The sequence below is a fragment of the Watersipora subatra genome, chromosome 10, assembly GCF_963576615.1.
Source record: "Watersipora subatra chromosome 10, tzWatSuba1.1, whole genome shotgun sequence".
NCBI lineage: Eukaryota > Metazoa > Bryozoa > Gymnolaemata > Cheilostomatida > Watersiporidae > Watersipora > Watersipora subatra.
Genome location: NC_088717.1, coordinates 41,543,002 through 41,566,688, shown reverse-complemented (window position 1 = coordinate 41,566,688; position 23,687 = coordinate 41,543,002). Strand labels below are relative to the sequence as shown.

General features: G+C 34.4%; 2 protein-coding genes across 2 annotated transcripts in view; both read right to left on the bottom strand.

Moving 5' to 3' along the window:
* The window catches only part of LOC137407090 (baculoviral IAP repeat-containing protein 7-like), a 63,196-nt gene extending 49,282 nt beyond the window's left edge, over nt 1-13,914 (bottom strand). Inside the window, exons 1-6 of the mRNA XM_068093694.1 lie at nt 13,385-13,914; nt 12,250-12,425; nt 10,186-10,302; nt 9,354-9,575; nt 6,602-6,801; nt 3,508-3,630 (exon numbers count right to left, since the gene is read on the bottom strand). Of these exons, the coding sequence (XP_067949795.1) occupies nt 3,508-3,630; nt 6,602-6,801; nt 9,354-9,575; nt 10,186-10,302; nt 12,250-12,425; nt 13,385-13,902 (1,356 nt within the window). The 5' untranslated portion in view covers nt 13,903-13,914. The remainder of the gene's footprint in view (nt 1-3,507; nt 3,631-6,601; nt 6,802-9,353; nt 9,576-10,185; nt 10,303-12,249; nt 12,426-13,384) is intronic.
* LOC137407089 (E3 ubiquitin-protein ligase XIAP-like) overlaps nt 13,909-23,687 on the bottom strand; it is a 15,558-nt gene continuing 5,779 nt past the window's right edge. Inside the window, exon 4 of the mRNA XM_068093693.1 lies at nt 13,909-13,913. Within this exon, the coding sequence (XP_067949794.1) occupies nt 13,909-13,913 (5 nt within the window). The remainder of the gene's footprint in view (nt 13,914-23,687) is intronic.

Here is a 23,687-nt window from a genome sequence, read left to right as displayed (position 1 = left end):
CGTTTTGCTCTTAACTTTTAAGTCTTTCACAAAGTAGAGGGTGTAAGTGACAAAACTGGCATTAGTTTAACTGGTCCATGCATTGCTAGTAAGGATGAATAGAATGAGTGAACCAAACATGTACGAGTATTTGTAGTATCTGATATCGGACTTCAGCTTTTTAGCGCACTCTGTATAGAGTGATGGAATAATTTTGTAGCGTAAAGTGTTATGAGATGGCAAAATATATCTAAGATATGCTTCTTTTAGAAGCTCCACAAGTTTTTGATACTATACAACTGATAAGGGCTGACGATCTAAAAATTCCGTCTTTGCTCATTTGTACTTCAACGTTTTTACCTTCCAAGTACCTCTGTCGTATTTTGCTTTTAAGCTTAACAATGCTTTTAGTGTTGGAGTTCCTTCCGCTGGCACCGATGGCATTTAATGTGATCCTCTTAGTTTTCTCTTTTTAACAACACCAATGCCACGTGGCCGCTTCAGATGTCCCGCGGCCGCTCCATATGACGGTTTATTTTAAATGTGTTTGATCCAGTGCCTTTTATCACAGTTTTACATTGCATGCACACAGCCTTGTCGGTCTTCAGTGTTTCACAGTTTTTCCAAACTTCTTACACCGTTTTGCTATCAACCACTTTTTAAACTACCAAAAACCCTAAACGTAGTTCATGGACAAGTAAAACTAGCACTGGTTTTGAACTGTAGGAAAAAAACATCAATAGTTGCAAAATAGTGCTTACAAGTAGAGGTGGAACGAGACAGGTTTTTTAAGTTCGAGACGAGACTCGAGACACTGTCTTGTGAAAAGTCGAGACTCGAGACACGAGACAGTAAAATAATGAGCATTTGGTGATGATTTCACTACACAAGTACTAGCTACTCGGTATATATAAATTAATAAATCTATTTTTAAATTGAATTTTCACCTGGTGTAAACGATTTAAATACAACATTTTAATAGTGATATGCATGTAGTTTTTGTAAACAAAAGTGACACAAACAGCTCTAAAATACCGAAGTTATATATTCTAAGAATTTTGAGCTTGATTGATCATAACTATTATAAACATATTGCTTTGTACATGTATATTTTTACCATTTATTGAATAGCTCTTACTTTTTAATGTAATGTGTAATGAAACCGATAGCCGTCGCTCTACAAAGAAATACCGCAACTAAAAGAACACACGATAACACTTTCATTCTTATCGTTTCATTAATTTTAAGTTTTGTTTGTGTATTAGCTGTAGTATGTGAATTATATTTAAATTGTACTCATGAAATTATATTAATTACTGTATACATGTATATTCTTATATTGAGTTAACAAAACGTCATTGTTAACCGAACGCGGACTATGGTCGACACGGCCTTTCGTTCATTTCTCCGTGTCCGGGCAAGTTTTACCCGCGATTGGTAGTATATACGTAAAAGAGGCCCGAATTTTATGAAGGTCAGTTGGTGTTTAGACACGATACGATAAAATACAGACATTTTACCCGCAAAAGTTATCCAATTTATTAAATTGGATTATCCGAAGAGCAATTAGATACGACCCGGTATCTGTTTTAAAAACACAGAACCGAACTAAAATATAACAGGGCCGTTGTCCGGACTACATGATTAGACTCAGTGGCCAACATAATCAATAGCAACAGGTAGTAACGGACCGGGTAGAACTTTAAAGGCAGCTGCCCGCAATCCGTTACAATATATGGAGTTGTTGCTACCGCAAGAAACCATGTTTTAACGACCGTGCGCATGCGCTTTAGTTCTATTTCCTGTCTCGAGTTTGGCAATAGTTAACTCGAGACGAGACCGATACGAGATGAGACAGGTCGATACTCGAGACGTCTAGTGTCTCGTTCCACCTCTACTTACAAGATATACATATCGTTTCAAACTATTACTAGTCTACAGGCCGGAACCGCAAGAACTACCGGAAAAGGTTCGCAAACAAATTCACAGATAGAAAACGTTGAATTGTCCAACTGTGTGAGAAGATTGCTCCTGTGCTGTCTCGATTTATTGCTTAGACCAGATCTCGATGAGGCAAGGTCATAGCTCTACTAAATCATTCAAACAATAACTACAATAACTACATTTAAATCACTAAATACAATAATATTCAAATCTCATTAAGTTTGCTAGGACAATAATATAACAAAGGTATAATGAAATAGAATCAAAGCTTGAACGGACTGTTTCATGATGACAAATTTCTAAAGACCTCAACATACTGTGCTCACTCAGTACCAGATTCAAGCAACTTAATATAATCTCTTACCAATATGTCCACATTGGAAGAATGCCACACCTGGTCGAGTATGTTTACAGATCATACAGTTAAATGGTGGTCTTTGGGTCTGCCTCACTACTATCTTTGTTAAAGCTAAAAGTACAACAGAAACATAAAAAAGCTAAAAATTATTAGTAATAGTGTAGATAACAATATAAGTCATCATGGGATTATTCTGAGTAAACACTTCTTACTTATTGAGCCTAATGGAAAAGCTTCAAACTCAGCAGACTCTATTGGCTGCTCTTCTGGTGGTGGTGACATGGCACGTGATGTGCTTGGTTCATCAGTGGCTGCTGCTGGTGGTTGGACTGTTGACTGAGTTGCAGGCTTTTTTTGATCTCCAGGTCCCTGAGGTGGAGTTACAACCTCTGGTGGTGCAGGCTCGCTGGCTATAGCTCTCTGAACTGCCACAAACTGCCTTGCATCTTCTCTACGCTTCAGCATGGCTCGTACGATAGATGCCCGGTCCATGAAATCAGGTCCGCCATACTTCAAAAATACACAGTAGGCATGAGGAAGAAATTTGAGCCCTTCAATCACAGACTATGCAGTATATTGACTGACTTTGACATTCAACTGAATAGAGCTAAGGCTAATATAATTTCAACCTTGTCATACAAATCACTACATGGTAGCTCGGTAATAGAGTGTAGGTCAATACTGCCTGAGATAATGCAAATCTTTTACTCAGACCTTTCTAAAACGCACTTTGATATATCTAGCAAAGACCTAATATACATATTTTTGTTTCAAGCACTGATCACATATTACTGACTGATACCGTTGTAACAAAATTTATTGTTTGCATTTTCAAAGCCACCTGATAGGAATTTGATAAAGATGTCAGAATTGTGATGAAGATGTTAGAATAGTGATGAAGATGTCATTATTAAATAAGTATAGAAACTGCATATTTTTAAGGACCAAATGGCTTTGACAGTGAGTGTACAGCTTGTGCAAATGTGGTAAAAAATCATGAGAAGAAAACCGCGAAGCAAACATAAGCAAGGAGCACTGTTACTGTATTCTTCTTTTATTTTATAGGTAATAAGTTAAGTAACAGTGAGATACAGCAGCTTCTCAGCATAATTACATAAGTCAGATCTACATATAGAACAAATCTTTATAAACAGTAAGTCAAATGAGAAATAGGCTAATAATTGCAGTCTAACTCCCGCTCACCTTAGGAATTCAACATATTATACCTTAATGTTCTGAATAAGTGCACTTCTCACTTCCTCTCGTGGGTAGTCTGGAGAGATCATTTGAAGGACATTTTGAGTAGCTGTATTGTCCATCCTCGAACGTAGCATCTTTGTTGTAACAATCTAAAAAAAGAGATTCAAATAGATAGTATTAAACATTAATGAAGACTGAAATATTCTTCAATTCTTTAATAAAAATATGCAGATACCAAATGATGTATCCTAATAAACAGCAGAAAGTTTATTTTCTCTGATTATTTCGATGTACTGTAGATAACCTTCATTGTTAGTTGGGCTTCATTATCAAAAACATACAAGACATTCAGTTTGCCCCATTTAATTAACTTTTACGAGAATCAATAAAATTATATCTATATATAATAAATCTCAGTGCTTGTCTGTTGGCCGTCTGTTGTTCACATGTCCAGTTGAAGTGATAAAGTTTTAGGAACTAAAAATCGGTTTCATACTGGATTTGCATCAAGAACCTCTAGAACTGCAGACAGGCAAGCTAACCCTCTATGACATGCTGTCTTTGCTATACTATGGAATAATAGTGCACCTACTTATGTAGTGCTAGCAAAAGTAGTATTGGTTACTATTTGGCCACTTCAAAGTTAAGATTGTGTAAGAGATAACTTCGAGTAGCGTGACGTAACAAGCTGACTTCAGACTGAGGACACATCTTTTTAATAGTAAGTTAAGTTACTAGCTTTGGTTACTTAAATTAATTACTTTATGATCATGCAACATTAAAAATTCACCCAGTATATGTATGCATGTATATACAAGTGGAACGCCACCCGGCATTGCACGGGTATTAAAAATCAGCTTATAAACAATAAGAGGTAATTTAGTTGCCTGCCACTCGCTATTAGCCTGACAGATTGTCAATGGTTAATATAACAGAGCTTACTAATAAGAGCTAACTACTTACTCTCAAAAGTGGGCACACATAAAATTACGCTCCCCTACCGCTTTTCATGATGTTGGGCCATCATGGTGCATCGTAACCGAGAGCGGTAGTGTATTTACACCCATATAACGACATATACCGCCATATAAATCTATCAAGTTCATGTGACTTAATTGGTAAGGTATTTGCCTTAGGAATGGGTGGGCCTGAGATCAAATCTTCTGCGACACGTATTCGTTATTCCAAGATTTCAATAGATATAGCTTGACATACAAACAACTTTGAGAAATATATAGCTATTATATATATATTGTATATATTAGCTATGTACTAGCTGTACTACCCGGTGCTGCCCGGGTAATAAAAAAGTCTTTACACAGAAATTGATTTATATTTAACATATAACAACACTTGCCATTTGAACTTTCAAACTTCATATCATGAGAAAAGTGTTTTGTGTAGTTGAAATAAATTAGGAAAAAATGAAAACAACTAAAAGTTTTCAAACTTTGTCCAACAACTGTAACTTTCAAACTTCATATTATGAAGAAAATGTTTTGTGCAGGTCAAATAAGTTAAAAAAATAAAACAACTACAAAAGGGTTTAGATTTAAATGTGAAATAAATAGCAAGTATAGCTAATTTAAGTCGGTTTTGCTACGATTACAATAAAATATGATTCGGTAATGGTAAAATTAATATGAATTGAGAAAAAAAAAACTGAATATGTTGAATTAATAATAACAATTTTCTGCATAGAAGTGTGGATGTATAAAAAGGTTACTGTTTCACCAAAAGCTATCCATCAAAACTTTGAATACGAGAATACTGGTACCTCTCGATACTGGTACAAATGTAAAAATGAGATATCGTACTGTTTTTGTCTGACCGAGTGGAGAGAGAATGTTGTGGCTCTTCCTATGATTGTCCGCGTAAGAAGAATTGGCCTTGACCCCATATATAGTAATTAAACCATACGAAAAAAATTTCTTAACAGAGGGATTGTAATGCGTGGGCACATTGCTAAAATAATTAGCGTTTGGATATGGTAAATGATAACGACTTAGATCATTACTTCTTGTTTGGCTTAGTTGTAGAGTGCTTATTTTTGAATGCGAATTGAGAAAACAAATAAGGAATATACGAATTGAGAAATATGAATTGAAAAAATAAAATACAAAACCTGAATATGTTGAATTAATAGTAACAATTCTTGCATAGAAGTGTGTATGAAAGAGGTTACTGTTCCACCAGAAACTATCCATCAAAACTTTGAATCCGTTGACACTGGTACCTCTCAATACTGTAATGATCACTATGTGATCTGATGACTGACAGTATCGCATATATGGAAGGATTCAAGTTTAATTAGAGCAACTCAGAAAGTTTAAGTGAAATCATGTCTGCCCAAAACCATGATCCAGAGCGCATGCCTTTGTCTACTTGACATATTGTATAATTCCAAATATAGACAGGAGCCTATAACAGATACTGGTACAAATGTAAAAATGAAATATCACACTGTCTTTGTTTGATCGAACAGAAACAGAACGTTGCGGCTCTTTTTATAATTATGCATAAAAACATAAAAAACTCAAACTTTGAGAAATATATATATATATATTTATATATATATATATATATATATATATATATATATATATATATATATATGTGTATATCCAAACTAGCAATCTAAAATTTAACTAATCACCAATTAAATACTACCTAGCATTGCGGGTAATAAAATAATTGTCCAATGAATTGAATTAGCCTAAGCTGGTCTAAATTTTTGCTATAATTTCACGCATGAGTTATGCTAATATTTTTGCACATGCTGCATAAGTATGCTAATTATTAGTTAGTATTGGTAATTGGATGAGTAGTGGGTAGTAGGCCTGTCTGGAGAACTACAGGCTCCGGTTCAAATCTAGCGCAAAGTGAAATTTTCGATATTTCAACATCCAAATGACAAACACATAACAAATACATAGTACAGACAAAAATGCACTGTATGAAAAACCAGCTACAAGACAGTACAAGTAGGCTACTTTTGAAGAGTGATTTCAAATAACACTACAAATATTTATCGACCGAACATGTCTGATTCCTCGCAAACAAACCGCAATATTCTAAATGTGAGTCTCAGAGGTTTGAATAACATAGGGAACTACTCACATGGATGACTGGCTCCTTCTCTGGCTCCACGTATCTACCATGCTCCTGTATCGTTGCTGCTATCCAATCTGCTCCTTTCTCTTGTATAACCAACTGACATTCTGGTGACTGCCTAGCGTGTCTTCTCCAAACATTGTCTGTTGGTGCCCAGTCAGCCATATCAACACCACAAGAGAAACAGCAGACCACATCCCCTTGTCCTGAATAAATTAAAAATGGTGACAAGTAGCCATTAATGGATAGGATAGCATTAATAGTCTCTTGGTTTTATTCGTACCATATAAGGATGCTATTAAATTCCGAGGTAAGTCACACTTGAAATCATTTACTAACAAATTTTGTTCCGCAACTAGAGTCTACAAGTGCCTGGAAAAAAAGGTGACAACTCCACAATCAACGCTATCGTACAAGTTCCATAAGCAGCAGCTACTTGACTATTTAAAGTCGGCAAGCCGTTCCAATCAACATTTTGACAATATGCAGTTCATTTGTTTTTTGCATGGCAACCACTAACAGCAGCTAAATAAATTTTTTCAGCTGTGCTCTTAACAAAATTCTCTACAAGATAAACTCTATTTGAAATTTTACTTTGACAAATTAAGTAGTTTTATTACTTTTTTCAAATAGAAAAAATCAAAAAGACTAAAGTGTCAAAGCCGAGTATCCGGTTAAATTTTTCTTATTGCTATGAAACGAGTAGGCCTAACACAATCAACGTGAATTTTGTTATGTGAAAACTCTAAAAGTTTCTGATTCTGCTGCCACCAATAAAAAACAATTTAGCAAAGTTTTTGATCAACTGATCTAACTAGTAAGTTACTCTTTCCTACTATCAATTTTTACAGGCGCTTTTGGTTTTCAAAGTTTCTCAGTACGTATTAGGTCTAGAAATGAATTATATGAAATAGCTTACAAACAGTCAAAGTCAAAACCTTCTCTTTGAACAAACTCACAAAGCACTTCCCCACTCCAAGCTTAAAAAAAGACAAAAGAGCATCACAAGAATTCTACAATCTTACTTAAAACTCCTCGCGGTGCTTGGTAAGAACATGTTCTTTGTAGTGCAAAATAATAAAGCTACTATGATGACAAGGTTTCATTACTTACTATCATGTACATAGCTAACATGGCAAGTCACAAAACATTATCTTTTTGTTTATACAGCCAATAATCTTTTGCATTTTAGAGGCGATTTAAAAATTATTTATCAAAAGTATTTTTCCCATTATTACAGAATAAAAGAATTTAGGAAAGCTAGCTACACTACATATCATTAAAAAGGAGATTTTGTGCTGATAATAGTTGCAATTTTCAGTTTACAGAACTACCAGCCACTTTTAAAGTTATAACACATTGTATACGACCATGTCAACATTAGAAATTTGTTTGAAAATCAATTCTGATTTTAAGCGTTAATAAATGGGTGTAATCTATTAATGAGTATTGATAATGAATATTGACAATGTTACTAATCAGAGCAAGGTAGAAAACTATTCACCTTGACCCCTGGTACTGATCAATATAGAAATGTTTAGACTCTTTGAAGATGTCCACAAATGTTGGTGTATTATATAATGTTTCCTCAACTTAGCCAAACTTTTAAACAGGAGTAGTTCGTCTTAAACCATGCTACCCACAAATCTAACCATATCATGGAGTTAGTTTTACTAACTAGTTAGTACTAATCAAATTTAAATGACTGACATGTAGATGACAGGTGGCACCAAGTTGATGTACACAAACTGAATGTATGTAGAACACTTCTTCATCTTAGGATCAGCTTGTGTAAGTATTTGATGGTATACAGTAGGTTATGAAAATATACCGGTACAGCGAAACCTCTACATACGATACTCCTATGAATGCGTTATAATTCTTTTCCATTTGAAAAATTTCACAGCCCAAAGCAGTACACATTAACTTATTAATAAATACTGCAGACGAATACTAATAACAATAAATAACACAGGTGTATAAGGGACGTAAAAATATTCATTACAGGAGGAATAATTAGAGAAGTTTTTTACTGTCAAAAAACAAGTGAACTCAAGTGTGGCTTTGATGATGCAAAAGATAGAACAGTGTCTAGATAGTTATAGAGACGTAGTGTCACCTACTCAAACTTGATGATGCAGAGCATAGAACAGTGTCTAGATAGATATAGAGACGTAGTGTCACTTACTCAAACTTGATGATGCAGAGCATAGAACAGTGTCTAGATAGTTATAGAGATGTAGTGTCACCTACTCCAACTTGATGATGCAGAGCATAGAACAGTGTCTAGATAGTTATAGAGACGTAGTGTCACCTACTCAAACTTGATGATGCAGAGCATAGAACAGTGTCTAGATAGATATAGAGACGTAGTGTCACCTACTCAAACTTGATGATGCAGAGCATAGAACAGTGTCTAGATAGTTATAGAGACGTAGTGTCACCTACTCAAACTTGATGATGCAGAGCATAGAACAGTGTCTAGATAGATATAGAGACGTAGTGTCACCTACTCAAACTCAGACTAGTTTAAAGGTCACATACTTTCAACTAATTTAGCTGATCTATTTTTATCCTTTTTATTCCATCATTTGTTTATGTTATATTTTTAGTTTTAATTCTCTAAATTAAATTGCTGCAAGAACAGACTAGCAATTCTAAACAATTTACACATACAACCTAGTGAAAAGCACATCATATGAAAGAGTGAGCATGCTGAATGATACAATAAATCCTTGAGAATCCTTTGACCAAATACCTGGGTAGAAAAGTTGGTGCTCAATCATCTCAGAAGCCAGCTTGCTATTACCAGAAGGCCACGTGAGGAACGTATCTTTACATCTCGAATCAACAGCAAATTCAGGGTGTTTCATAGACTCAGTGACAACTCCCAATTCTGTCTCAGTTGATGGTAAAGGAAGTGCATCATCATTGAATATGTCAGCAAGTATGTCAGGTATATTTCGCACGGTTTTCATGCCTGCATGAGACAATATTCTGTGCTAATATAACTATGTCTAAAATGTCTTGCCACATTTTCAGACATTATAATGCAATATAACAGATCAAGTATTCATAGTCCATTAATGTTGGTGCACACTGAATGTCATTTAAAAGCAAATTGACACAAGGTTGGTGTGAACATAAGTGCACTAGATCTACAATAAATATGGAAATGTTTGGTTAGATCAACTTTCCTGCCTCTTTGATTAATGTAAACTATCACAGCATAAAACAGCATTTCTGCTCGTGGAGTTATGTAAAATTTGCCTACTTAAAACGAATTCCAACATTTTTAACACTGTGAAATATATATTGGTAATTCTTCCTTCAATTTACATCATGCTCGAACTCAATAGAACAGAGTGCTAGAACAAAGGCCCACAGCTGTTATGTGGGTAAAAGCGTAATCTATACCACACGAATCTATGTTCTGATTTGAATAAAAAATTGATAATTCCAAAAATGAAGTCATTGTGAAAACAGTAACTCACCATTTTTCAAGTGTAGATCAGTGTAAGGAGTATAGACATATATGATTAAACTAATGAAAACAACATAAGACAAACTATGAGGCTTTGATAACCCACCTTGCATAAACTGACAGTGCATTGATTTCTTATGATGAACCACATCAGGTACCATGCGGTTAGTCCAGTCACTGATCCTCAGTTTGCAGTAGAAACACTCCACTGTATCATCCGTAGCTACAAGATGAGAAAACGCTCTAATGTGCGTTTACAGGCACTGATCAGTGGCAGCAGCAATCTTAAAATAACTTTACTCATCATAATTAATTACTACATAAACACGATTGGGAATAAATGGGAACAGAGTTGCGCTTCCTACTTGCTTCAAAGAAGTTGGCCTGAATAAGGATCGAAATTACCTCAGAACATAAAATGGGTAGTAGGATTGTAAAAAGACTCGTAATCATAAAACCAGAGATAGTAGAGTGAGTGATATAAATACATGATATGACTTACTCCAACTTACACTACAAATCATGCACATTAACTTGACTGCTATATTGTACTTTTTAAATTTACTAAATTTTTTCTTTCACTCACAAATTTGTGACGTTTCAAGGGATTTCATATGTCATGTTGGAAAATACATCATATGTAGAGACAAGAAACTGCGTTGCATGTCAAACAATTGAAATATTGAGGTGATTGGAAATAGAAGCCTTACTGTATGTCGAATTTTAAAAACAAGCATTTTAATTTGAAAAAAAGCGCTGACATCTGCAGCACTTTTTACACATTTCTATTGTTACTATGAAAGCAATAGAGACACCATGGTTAGAGTTTGTGCTCTGAAACACCTCAAACTGACTGAAATATGCAACATAATCACATTAGTTGATTGAACTGGGGAAAACCACTTAGATAAGCAATATAAAGTTTGGAATGTGATGTCTATATGAAAGAATTACTTTCCAAGTGTAAACAGCACTGTATATCACTTCCAGCAAGATGTGGTAACATCATGTATGATAATCCTGCACAACCAGTTTCTAACACATTATAAGTTACAATTTGTTCAATCAAGTACTATTGCATTTAACAAGTTTATTGGTATGAACTGATCTCCCTCTCCCTCTCCCTCTCCCTCTCCCTCTCCCTCTCCCTCTCCCTCTCCCTCTCCCTCTCCCTCTCCCTCTCCCTCTCCCTCTCCCTCTCCCTCTCCCTCTCCCTCTCCCTCTCCCTCTCCCTCTCCCTCTCCCTCTCCCTCTCCCTCTCCCTCTCCCTCTCCCTTTCCCTCTCCCTCTCCCTCTCCCTCTCCCTCTCCCTCTCCCTCTCTCTCTCTCCCTCTCTCTCTCCCTCTCTCTCTCCCTCTCTCTCTCCCCCTCTCTCTCTCCCCTCTCTCTCTCCCTCTCTCTCTCTCTCTCTCTCTCTCTCTCTGTGTGTGAATGCAAAACTATATATTGCGGCAGCTAGAGCCCTTTTCAGACAAAAAGATTAGACAATACATGAACCTCCAACAAAGATTACACAATACCAGATACAGACTCAGGGTGATCAGTTTGTCAGACGCTGATGAACCATCATAAAAATTGGTTGACACGATGACTACACAATTACTCGCAGTGGTTAGGGAGAGTGTACTCATTCTGGTTCCCCAACAAGTTATCATTATATGAGATGACGCAGCTGACAATAAGCCAGTATATTTTAATGCAACTTAGAAATATCCAACGCCACTTGGATATATCCAATGCAAATTGAAAACATTTAATAAGACTTGGAAATACCCAATTGCAATGATTGATTAGCGACATTGTTATCTGATCTGGAATGTTCACTTGTATCACAAGCATTGTGAGGAGAGCATATGTAGTAATATGGTTAGAATTCTAACTGATTCATCAGCAAGTCTAGTCACATCTTGACTAAACTGAAGAGACTTTTTACCACAACTGAAGATGAACAAGGTACTATCAGCCACACTGGTAAATATGAATATTTATGTCATTTGATTAATATCTGTTTAATTCACATTACTTAACTAGTAACTACCTATCCTTTGCACTCTCCAGCGCTTAGCGCTCATAACTACGCATAACAATTACTAAGTATGAGCAAATGTGAAACATTAAGCACATCTCCTGTCAGTCATTAGTCTTTGACTTGGGGAAAGTAAGTACTTACCATGGATGTATATGAACCCTGAAGCTGCCAGTTCTCTTGGTGATACAATTGTCGATTTGGGCCAAGCATTGAATGTCTTTCTTCTGTGTGTTTCATAATTGAATGTAGAGAGAATTTGGTCAATATTAGGAGAAGGCTTCCTGATGACTTCTATGGACTGCTTGGGTAGGATTGACCTGGTAAGTAACGACCATCTTGAAGTTAAACTCACTCATATATATACAACGGAGCCTCTATTTATGAAAAACTCTACATACAAAGTTTTCAAGTTACGAAATATTTTTGAGTAGACACTTTTAGATATTTTTTAGATACGGAAGGACTAAAGGGATTTCATGCTTTGGCCCGTTTGCTTTTCGATTGGCTGAATTAAAGCAGAACACACCTTACTCAGTTTTCTTTGCTAACAAAAGACGGTAAACAGCAAGTGTTTTTGTTGGTGATATAATTTGGAGTTATCATTTATCGCATGTAGGAACAAATAACCTTCAATTCTAGCAATGAAAGTTTTGTATTTCCCGTATTGTGACACTGTTTTATATTGCCGATGTAAATAAATCTTTCCACTGGCGTTTTTGAGAAGATTTATTCTGAGCAAAACAAAAACAAGAATAAATCCCAAAACCCCGCCTTTTGACCCCCTCTTCCAACTTTTCGGGGTATTTTTTTAGACTGCCAACAGCAAAAGTTAGCAAACATGTCATTCATAGTTTTTATTCACTATTTGTAAATTTTCGTTTTTCGATACAAACTCTTTCTGTTGATCATGAGCGATAAGCGACAAGTGGTTGACAACTGAGCGTAGCAAGCATCCTTGAGTAGTGACCAGAAGTAATGCTAATTGTAAACTTTATATTCACACAAATGAATAATAAAGTCATCTGACAAAATGGATCCTTAGTGAATATTACATAGGACATACTTTTTATTGCGTCCAGCAGAAACACGATCAGTATTTTTACAATGAACTGCTGCACATTTACTTAAACTTCATAAATTACACTTGTGCTGTCTACATTATGATTAGTGAAACTTGATTGACAGCAAAAATACCCATAAAAAGCCTAAGATACTAAGTAACAGGCAGATTCTATAAATAGCATGAAGTTACACAAAGTTAGAGATTAAAAAGTACCTGAGCTGAGATTGTGCGTGATACAATTTATTCAATTCTTCTGGACTGGTAGGAACCTCCTCAGCATCTGTATCCTCCCCAGCACCCATTAAAAGAGTGATGTGTTGATCACTATGAGGTTCAGTTGAGAATAACTGCGCTTCCCCTTCATCCATTTGACTTTCATTTTGAGGCGCTCGAAGAATCACTGGACCAAACTCAACAGTAGACAATGAATTATCAGGAAATGGAATACCAATATCTTGTCGGTTTGTCTGCGAGTGATTCTTTAAAAATGGGCAGCTTTTTGAATACACTCGATGCCAAGCCAAAGGATCATGGGTAGCAAGCAGATTCTTCACTTCCAGTTTGCAAAAATGGCAGTGGTATATACATGATCCCTCGATGGCTGCTAGAGCAAATCCTGCACTGCTATATCGTATGGCTGGTATTTCAGAATCACGCCCAGAATTGGCAAATGTTTTGAGCCGATGACGTTCACTGGCATAATTCGCATTTGAAATTAAAACATCTCTCATCTCTGATCACTCTACAGTAATGAAAATACACATTAAATAATTGTAAGAACAATAAGTGAATAATTGTTAACTGGGCTATATTCCTAAACCTTTTTCCTAGAACAGTAACTTTATTATATCTGTATTATTTTATCTGTATTATTTTATCTGAGGTCATCAAGGGTCGGTTATGACTGTGAACCTCAAGTGATAAAAAGCTGCAAGAACTTTGATCCATGCTAATGGTAAACTTATGAAGATGTTGTATCTTTATACACAAACTTAAGTGTTTGTCTGTGGTTGTATGTCCAGTTATTAAAGATTGGTTAAAATACACATATTTGCAGTACGTTGCACCGCGAGAGATTATGATGTGTAATTAGTACTTCAGGTAACTACACAAAGCATCGAAATGCATTATATATACTATGTAAAAGCTTAATGCAAAAATTAAATTAATGAATAAAAAGGCTTTTATCGTTACATCATTACCATTGCACTAAAAGCATGTAAATGGAGGAGTATTTTTTGCAAAGAAAAAAAATAGATGGTGCGCCGGTAGCTATGGGGATGAAATTAAATATTTAGGCTAACTTACAGATGTCAGTGACATAAACTGAACCCCTTAGCCGGACAACTCAAATTCTCAATTACAATGCTTTTCCTCACTGTGAATTTAGTCAATAACCATAAATTATCTAAAACATTAATCCTCGCTTAGTCTTAATCCCACGAACAAACGAGCGGAAGCGAATTTTGAGAGTTTTTATGATAACTGCATGTGCACACAACTTGCTATTCATCAACGATGAGACGAACCTTTGTCTCGAAATTTTATCAACAAATTTAACTATCGTTTTGTAGAGTCGTTAAAGTATAATAACGATACAAAACACATATAAGCCTATTTAAATATGTTACCAAGTCTTTGTAAATTGTTGAATTTTTCTTAAAACTTACCGATCTGATCGGATTATACACAGATAGACAGATTGGCCAAAAATCGTCACAAAATGCTTGAAAAGCTTGGTTTAATAAAAGTTAAGACAGGAAAATGAAACGCCGAACGACAAAGAATAGAACGATTAAGTCATGCGCATTTCGCGAAAAAATAACGTGCACATTTCACCAATCCATAGCATTGTCGAATTGCCGAAGGTTTTTGTAATTAACGTAGGAGTACTGAAATCGTTTCATTTTCGCCGATTTCAAAGTAACTGACATTTTAGACACTGGAGTATTTTGGTATTCTAACTGATGTCCAACGCAGTGTAAGTAAAGGAAATGACGATGATATTTTTTCTAACGATTCTCATAAGATTATTGCAATATTTAATTATAAGTTTGGATGACTACAGAACAATGACTACGTAGCACAGATTTTCTAAAAATCTATGTAAATATCACAACTTCTTGATATTGCTAGCTATGACGTTTTTGAATGTAAACAAAATTGTGCATTGGTTTTATATTATTACTATATTAATAATATGGGTTATTCTAACAATATCAGTGCATTTTACTTCTAATATTGACCAATATTGCATTTCTCCTATTGCAGGGGGAGATATATAAACATATAATCTTTTACTTTCATTATTGCTATTTGTTGTATATAATAACACCCAGTACATTACAGCTACCATTGCAGTGATCCTATTGCACTGCAGTGCCATTTGACTGCTAATATTGCATTTCTCAACCATCAGTACCCTTTCATTCTTTCCCGTATCTCTTTGGTCGTGGGCTGTATGACAGTGGAATTTCTAGTATAAAAGATGCAAACCAAACAGCTATTATAAAATTACATTTGTGAATGATTTTACGTAGCTAAGTTCTTAACATCTCATTTTTAATAATTGCAGATAACAATTGTACAGATATGGTTACACCACATATGTTTATATTTGTTTATTTCTTGTAATATACTTGTGTACAGCTTGAAACAAGCAAATATAAACTAACTTTTGAAACAATTTTTAAAAATCATTCATAAACATAAATTTACAACTGTTTGGTTTACATATTTGAAATCAGGACAAATTGAAGATCAATGTTATATTTAATTTATGGCTATTGACTAAATTCACACCGAGTAACAGTATTGTAAATGAGAATTTTAGGTTTTCAACAAAAGAGTCAATTTGATTTTGCACACCACTTCAAACTACCTGATCTTTAAGCTAACACAGCATATTTATATTTTGTATTTATGATAAGTGTTGTTTCCGGTTGGGTTTTAATTATTACAGCCAGCTTCTCCAGAGTCCCTAATTTCAGATCAACTGGTCTTCACATCACTCATTTCTTTCCTCACAGATCTTTACCACTTTTCAGCTTTTTAGAGAATTTATCGAAATACGTTTGTTCACGTTTTTTATGCATTCAGAGGTCATTTTTGTATATACAAGGCTGAGTTTCATAATATTAAAAATATGGCCTTCGTACTCATTGCTGGAGGATAAATTTCACAGTGAAAGTGAAGTTTGTTAAGAAATCCACCACAAAATGCTACAAACAAAGAGAACTTGATAACGTTTAAAGCTAATGTTTGTACTGTAATTAATGTCTAATAGCATTTATGGTATCTAAAGAAGTAACACTCAACACAATCAAGACCAGCACTACAATAGAACTCATTAAATTCATAGTGAGGAAATTTTATTGTAGTTGCCTTCTTACTTTTTAAACAAAGGAAGGTTAGAGTTGCCTCCTCTTAGTTTAAAAATAAATATTTCAATCTTTTATAAAAGCATTCAGTGCAAAAGATTTTACACTAGTAATTAACATCCAGAGTCAACAAGAGCCAAGCGTGTCCAATCATCTTACAAAAGCCACATTTAGATTTTAAGATAAAAGATTGTTCTTTACAGCATTTGAACTCATGCATTGTAACCTTTAAATTTCATATCATGGAAAAAGTGTTTTGTGCAGTTGAAATATATTAAGAAACAAAATGAAGCAGTTGTAAAGTTGCTGGAATGTAATTGTGAAGTAGTTAGCTATTAATGGCTAAATAAATTCTGTTTTGCTATAATTACAATGAAAAGTTATTTGGTATAGTTGTATGATTTTAATTTGTTTCACTGTCGGCATCATAAGACAAAAATGTTGTATAGAGAGGTATAGGAACCCATAGTAACTATCTAATGCAAACAATCCTGGGTAAAAGTCATCACAATTTTATATACGTACTGTGCATGTTAAAATCTAGTAACAAAATAATATGTTAGCCTTGGTAACTATATCTACCTACAGTGGCTTTAATGTATTTAGTGGCTATGATCTACTATATAAACGGCAATCGTTGTCTATCTATCTGTGTATCTGTCTGTCCGCTTTATAGAGTACCGTACTTTTCCGACTATTAGCCGCTACTTTTAAATAAGGGCGTGTCTATTCTGTGGTTTTTTTCACCGCTAGAGTGCATTAACGGGAATCTCCGGTTAGTACACACCTCTATTATAATACGTATTATTAAAATTATTTTTAATTAATAATTATTAAAAACCATCGGTTGTCACTTTACAACCATAGCTGACATAAGAATAGTAGAGTATTGTGTCACCCGCGTTAAATTTTAAAAAAAAATGACCATACTAATAATTACTAACTTGGAATCTAAATACTCAATCAACTCAGCTTGCATATATATATACACTATATATATATACTCAGCTCAATCAACGATCTTATTATCCTCTTATAGAAATCATATTATTGTAGCCACTATCAATTTTATTCTCAATTATACCACATTATATTAGCTTTAATTTTTAATTATGAGGTCAACAGAACATTATTTTCTCATGAAAACCTCAATAAATAATATTCACAAACAAACAAACGTAACCTGCTATTCATCGTAGGGATGGACGGTAAATACTGATATGCTAATAGTATGAGTTGTCTTCTCGATATATTGAGTCAACGATAACTCCCAAATATGAGCAGTATAAATAAATTATTTGGCAGTCTTTTTTTTCGATTCGATCGTACGAAGCAAACTTAATTGATATGAGTAAGTAGTAGAATTAAATTAGTAGTAAATATTAGTAGTGAATTAAACAAAATTTACTACTCTTTAAATAAATTAATGAGTAGTAAGTAAATTACATCTAATTAATATTTACTGCCAACGTGTACCGGGAAGGTCATGTGAACATTTGTTTCTTGCAACCACTAGAAAAACGCTGTTCTCTATCTACTATATAAACGGCAATCGTTGTCTGTCTGTTTGATTGAGTGTCCGCCTTATAGAGCGGTCTTTCCTTTTATCGTCGTACGAACTTTGGTCGTACGAAGCGAACTGAATTAATATGTGTTATAACTGTAAATAAATTATAGAGCGGTCTTTCTTTTTCCATTCGGTCGAACGAAGCCAACCAAACTAATATGAATACTAAATAGCGTAATTTCGTAATATGGACTATTAGCCGCTACTTTTCTCTGACGATTTGAGCCAAGCGGCTTATATAAAGGTGTGGCGATTCTGTTGTTTTTTTTCACCGCTCGGGCGCATTAACCGAAATCTCCGGTTAGCACGCTTTTTAAACAGCAAATTTTCTGCCGTGTTAAAAAGCGCCTTCCCGAGTTCTGCGGCCTATACAAAGGTGTCTATACAGCTATACAAATGTACTATTTATTAAATAAAATAAATTACCGAGTAGTTATTTACTAATGCGTATTTATTTAGTAATGCAGCTAGTCTGCAATAAAATGTAACATTACAATGTACTACCTGCAGTACGTACTGTAGGAAATTCTTGCCTTCGAAACAGAGCTACAACATAAACGTTGAGTCCAACTTAAATGAACTTAGCTTACTAAACACATCCTTAAAGCTAAGTTTTAGTATGTATTTTATTAAACTTCAACTTAATCATTGGCTAAATGTTATCGCTTAACCGTTTTTGGTTTTGTTTTCACTAAAACTTAAAACTTAGTAAGCATCATATTTCTTTAAGGCGCTGTGAGGGGACTCCAACTAATAGCATATCGATATCTTTGTTGTTGTGCCGTAACCAGCGCACCGACTGCCAATTTTTAACTCCGATAGCATTTTTTGTTGATTTTCTTTAACTTGATAATGCAAACCATCGTATAACAAGTTCATTGTAATCCGAGGGTGCACCGTTTAAAAAAAGTGCACATTTGTTGTGTGTAATCATGGAAAGAATATACAGTATATGGTAAGAGCAATAGAACTAATGAAAACCACTTAGCTTTGTTGTTACACGCCTGTTTGTAGATTTGTGATTTGAATGTCGGTGTTCAAATCCATTACGAAGAAGGTTTTTCGTTGCGAAAACTTTATCATTATTACTGTGCAGACGATTGACAGATATACAAACTTTAAAACTTATATATATATATTTATATATATATATATATATATATATATATATATATATATATATATATATGTATAGATTACTATAACTCAGTGTAAATAATAAATTTAAGGGGTTGATGTCTATAGCCCAGCAACTGATAAAGAACTTAGTAGACAAATATCAATAAATACGGACTGCTCATACTTGTATTCATAACATTGTTGTAGCGAGTTTACGTAGCAAGAGGAGATGGCTAGTTGTATCACTCCAAAGCTTTTTATCAAAAATAATTTAGTCTACGCCATATTTTATGGAGTGCATTGATATATTAATACCATAATATGTAAAATAGCACTTTTTAGCTAGGCTGTAGGTACAACTCATGACAACCATAAATTATGTAGGCAAAGTAGTTGTTCAACTAACAGGAATCTATACCATAAACTCATCACATTTGTTGATACGTTTAAAGCGTTGCCAATGCTAATTGTGAGCAGAAGGACTGGTGAAATGAGAGCATGTTAGCTATTGAGCTTGAGCTACCTCCTATGTAAATTCTCTAATGTGTTCAGGTAGCATAAGTAAGTTAACTATATACCTTTTGTACAATATAACAAAAGACTGGAAACTTTATGTAAGTTAATCATGTGAATAATATTAGCACAATAGAGGCTATTATACTAAAGAATTTGTATTGATGAGATAATTTACAGGCGATATGTTCTTTAGTATATCTTAATTAATGTCCTACCAGGCCGCTCATGTTCTATAAATATCAAAAGGTTGATGAATTTATCCCATGACTAAACACGAGCGAAGCGATTGGTTTGGGAGATTTATGATAAATGCACATGTGCACACAACTCCCGAAAAATTATCCGGTAACGGCCGTCACCAAACCCTTGTAACAAAATCTTATCAACAAATTCAACTATTTTTCTGTAAAGTCGTTTAAGTATAATAATGATACAAAACACATATAAACCTATTTAAAAGTGTTACCAAGCCTTTGAAAGGTTACCGCAAATTCCTAAAACTAACCTATCTGATCGGATTATACATAAATAGACAGATTTATTTTGCCAAAAATCATTATTAAAACTTGCTAACCCTCACTTTTATCAAAGTTAAGACCGGAAATTAAAACGCCGAGCGACAGAGAATAGAACGATCAAGTCGTGCGCATTTCATGACACAAATATCGTGCACATTTCACCAGTCTACAGCATTGTTGAATAGCTGAAGGTTTCTGTAACTAACGTAGGAGTACTGAAATCGTTTCATTTTTGCCGATTTCAAAGTAGCTGAGTACTTTGGTATTCTAACTGATGTCCAACGCAGTGTAAGTAACGAAAATGACAATGAGCTTTTTCTAACGGTTCTTATGAGATGATTACAATAATTAATTATAAGTTTGGATGACTGCAGAACAATGACTACGTAGTACAGATTTTCTAAAAATCTATATAAATATCACAACTTCCTGATATTGCTAGCTATGACGTTTTAAAACGTAAACAAAATTGTGCATTGGTTTTATATTATTACTATATTAATAATATTGGTTATTCTAATAATATCAGTGCATTTTACTTCTAATATTGACCAATATTGCATTTCTCCTATTGCAGGGGAGAGATATAAACATATAATCTTTTCCTTTCATTATTACTATTTGTTGCATATAGTAACACCCACACCCAGTACATTACTGCTATCATTGCAGTTATCCTATTGCACTGCAGTGCCACTTGACTGCTAATATTGCATTTTGTCAACCATCAGTACCCTTTCTTTTTTTCCAATATCACTTTGGTCATGGGCTGTATGACAGTGGAATTTCTAGTACATTCAGAGGGTTGATGTACACAGCCCAGCAACTGATGAAGTGCTTACTGAATCAATATCAATAAATACAGTTTACTTATACTTGTATTGATAATATTTGGGGTAACTAGTTTAGGGAGCAGAAGGACATGGCTAAATCATAACATTCAAAAGCCTTTTATTAATAAAAAATATAGTCTACACCATATGCCATTAAGTGTATAATTGATATATTACTAATAGGTAAATGTAGCATTTTTTAGCCGGCCTTCAGGTACAGCCCATGACAACCATAAATTCTGAAGGCAAATAAGTTGTTAAAATAACAGGAATTTACACCATTAACTTATTACATTGGTTGATGCGTTTAGAGCAGTACCAATAGTAATTTTAGGTTGAAGGACTGGTGAAATGATAGCATGTGAGCTATTGAACTTGAGCTACCTTCTATATGTAAATTCTCTAATGTGTTCAGGTAGCATAAGTAAGTTAACTAGAGCCCTTTGTTACCAACTATTGATAAAGTTGTACCAATATTAATATTGACTAGAAGGAACTGGTGAAATAAGAGCATCTTAGCTGTTGAGCTTGAGCTACCTTCTATGTAAATTCTCTAATGTGTTCAGGTAGCATAAGTAAGTTAACTAGAGCCCTTTGTTACCAACTATTGATAAAGTTGTACCAATATTAATATTGACTAGTAGGAACTGGTGAAATAAGAGCATGTGAGCTATTGAACTTGAGCTACCTTCTATATGTAAATTCTCTAATGTGTTCAGGTAGCATAAGTAAGTTAACTAGAGCCCTTTGTTACCAACTATTGATAAAGTTGTACCAATATTAATATTGACTAGAAGGAACTGGTGAAATAAGAGCATGTTAGCTGTTGAGCTTGAGCTACCTTCTATGTAAATTCTCTAATGTGTTCAGGTAGCATAAGTAAGTTAACTAGAGCCCTTTGTTACCAACTATTGATAAAGTTGTACCAATATTAATATTGACTAGAAGGAACTGGTGAAATAAGAGCATCTTAGCTGTTGAGCTTGAGCTACCTTCTATGTAAATTCTCTAATGTGTTCAGGTAGCATAAGTAAGTTAACTAGAGCCCTTTGTTACCAACTATTGATAAAGTTGTACCAATATTAATATTGACTAGTAGGAACTGGTGAAATAAGAGCATGTGAGCTATTGAACTTGAGCTACCTTCTATATGTAAATTCTCTAATGTGTTCAGGTAGCATAAGTAAGTTAACTAGAGCCCTTTGTTACCAACTATTGATAAAGTTGTACCAATATTAATATTGACTAGAAGGAACTGGTGAAATAAGAGCATGTTAGCTGTTGAGCTTGAGCTACCTTCTATATGTAAATTCTCTAATGTGTTCAGGTAACATAAGTAAGTTAACTAGAGCCCTTTGTTACCAACTATTGATAAAGTTGTACCAATATTAATATTGACTAGAAGGAACTGGTGAAATAAGAGCATGTTAGCTGTTGAGCTTGAGCTAACTTCTATATGTAAATTCTCTAATGTGTTCAGGTAACATAAGTAAGTTAACTAGAGCCCTTTGTTACCAACTATTGATAAAGTTGTACCAATATTAATATTGACTAGAAGGAACTGGTGAAATAAGAGCATGTTAGCTGTTGAGCTTGAGCTAACTTCTATATGTAAATTCTCTAATGTGTTCAGGTAACATAAGTAAGTTAACTAGAGCCCTTTGTTACCAACTATTGATAAAGTTGTACCAATATTAATATTGACTAGAAGGAACTGGTGAAATAAGAGCATGTGAGCTATTGAGCTTGAGCTACCTCCTATGTAAGATCTCTAATGTGTTTAGGTAACATAGGTAAAGCCTGGTTTCCATATGACAGCGCAATGATCGTGCGAGGCCCAGTGATCGTGCGCAATGCATTTCTTGGACCGCGCTGCAGTGTTTCCATATCGCGTGTAGACGCTGTGCTTGCATTGGACTGGGTGGATAATTTCCTTACTTTTTCATAGTAGAGACAGATTTATTCAAAAAAACAGCCCTCCGTTGCGAAATTGTGCTGTCATATGGAAACCAGGCCTAAGTAAACTAAATACCTTTTGTGTACAATAACAAAAGACTGGAGTAACTCTATGTAAATCGATCATATGAATAATATTAGCACAATACAAGCTATTATACTAAAGGATTTGTATTTTGAGATATTTTATAGGTGATATCATACTTCAGTCTAACCTAATCAATGTCCTGCAAGGCCGTTTGTGTTCTATAAATATCAAAAGGCTGATGAATTCATGCTAATCATGTCATGAATATTAGCGTAAAAGGAGCCATTATACTAAACTATTAATAAGTATTGGAGCATAAATGTCATTAATATCAGTACAAAAGGAGCTGCTATATACTAGGTTATTAATGAGCATTGAAGCAGTATGAGCCTTACAGCTATATGCAGTGATGTAGTGCTACCCTAACTCTCCCTAACTAAATTATGGTTAGAAAATGTGTCTGTTTTTTAAGTATAATTATAGTTAGGGTTAAACAATTTTAGACTTTGCAAATTCTCAAGGTATATTATAGCTCTATTTCATTGGTTCAAGTACACTTTCTCATTCTCATTTCTCATATCATATACATGATTTTAAAG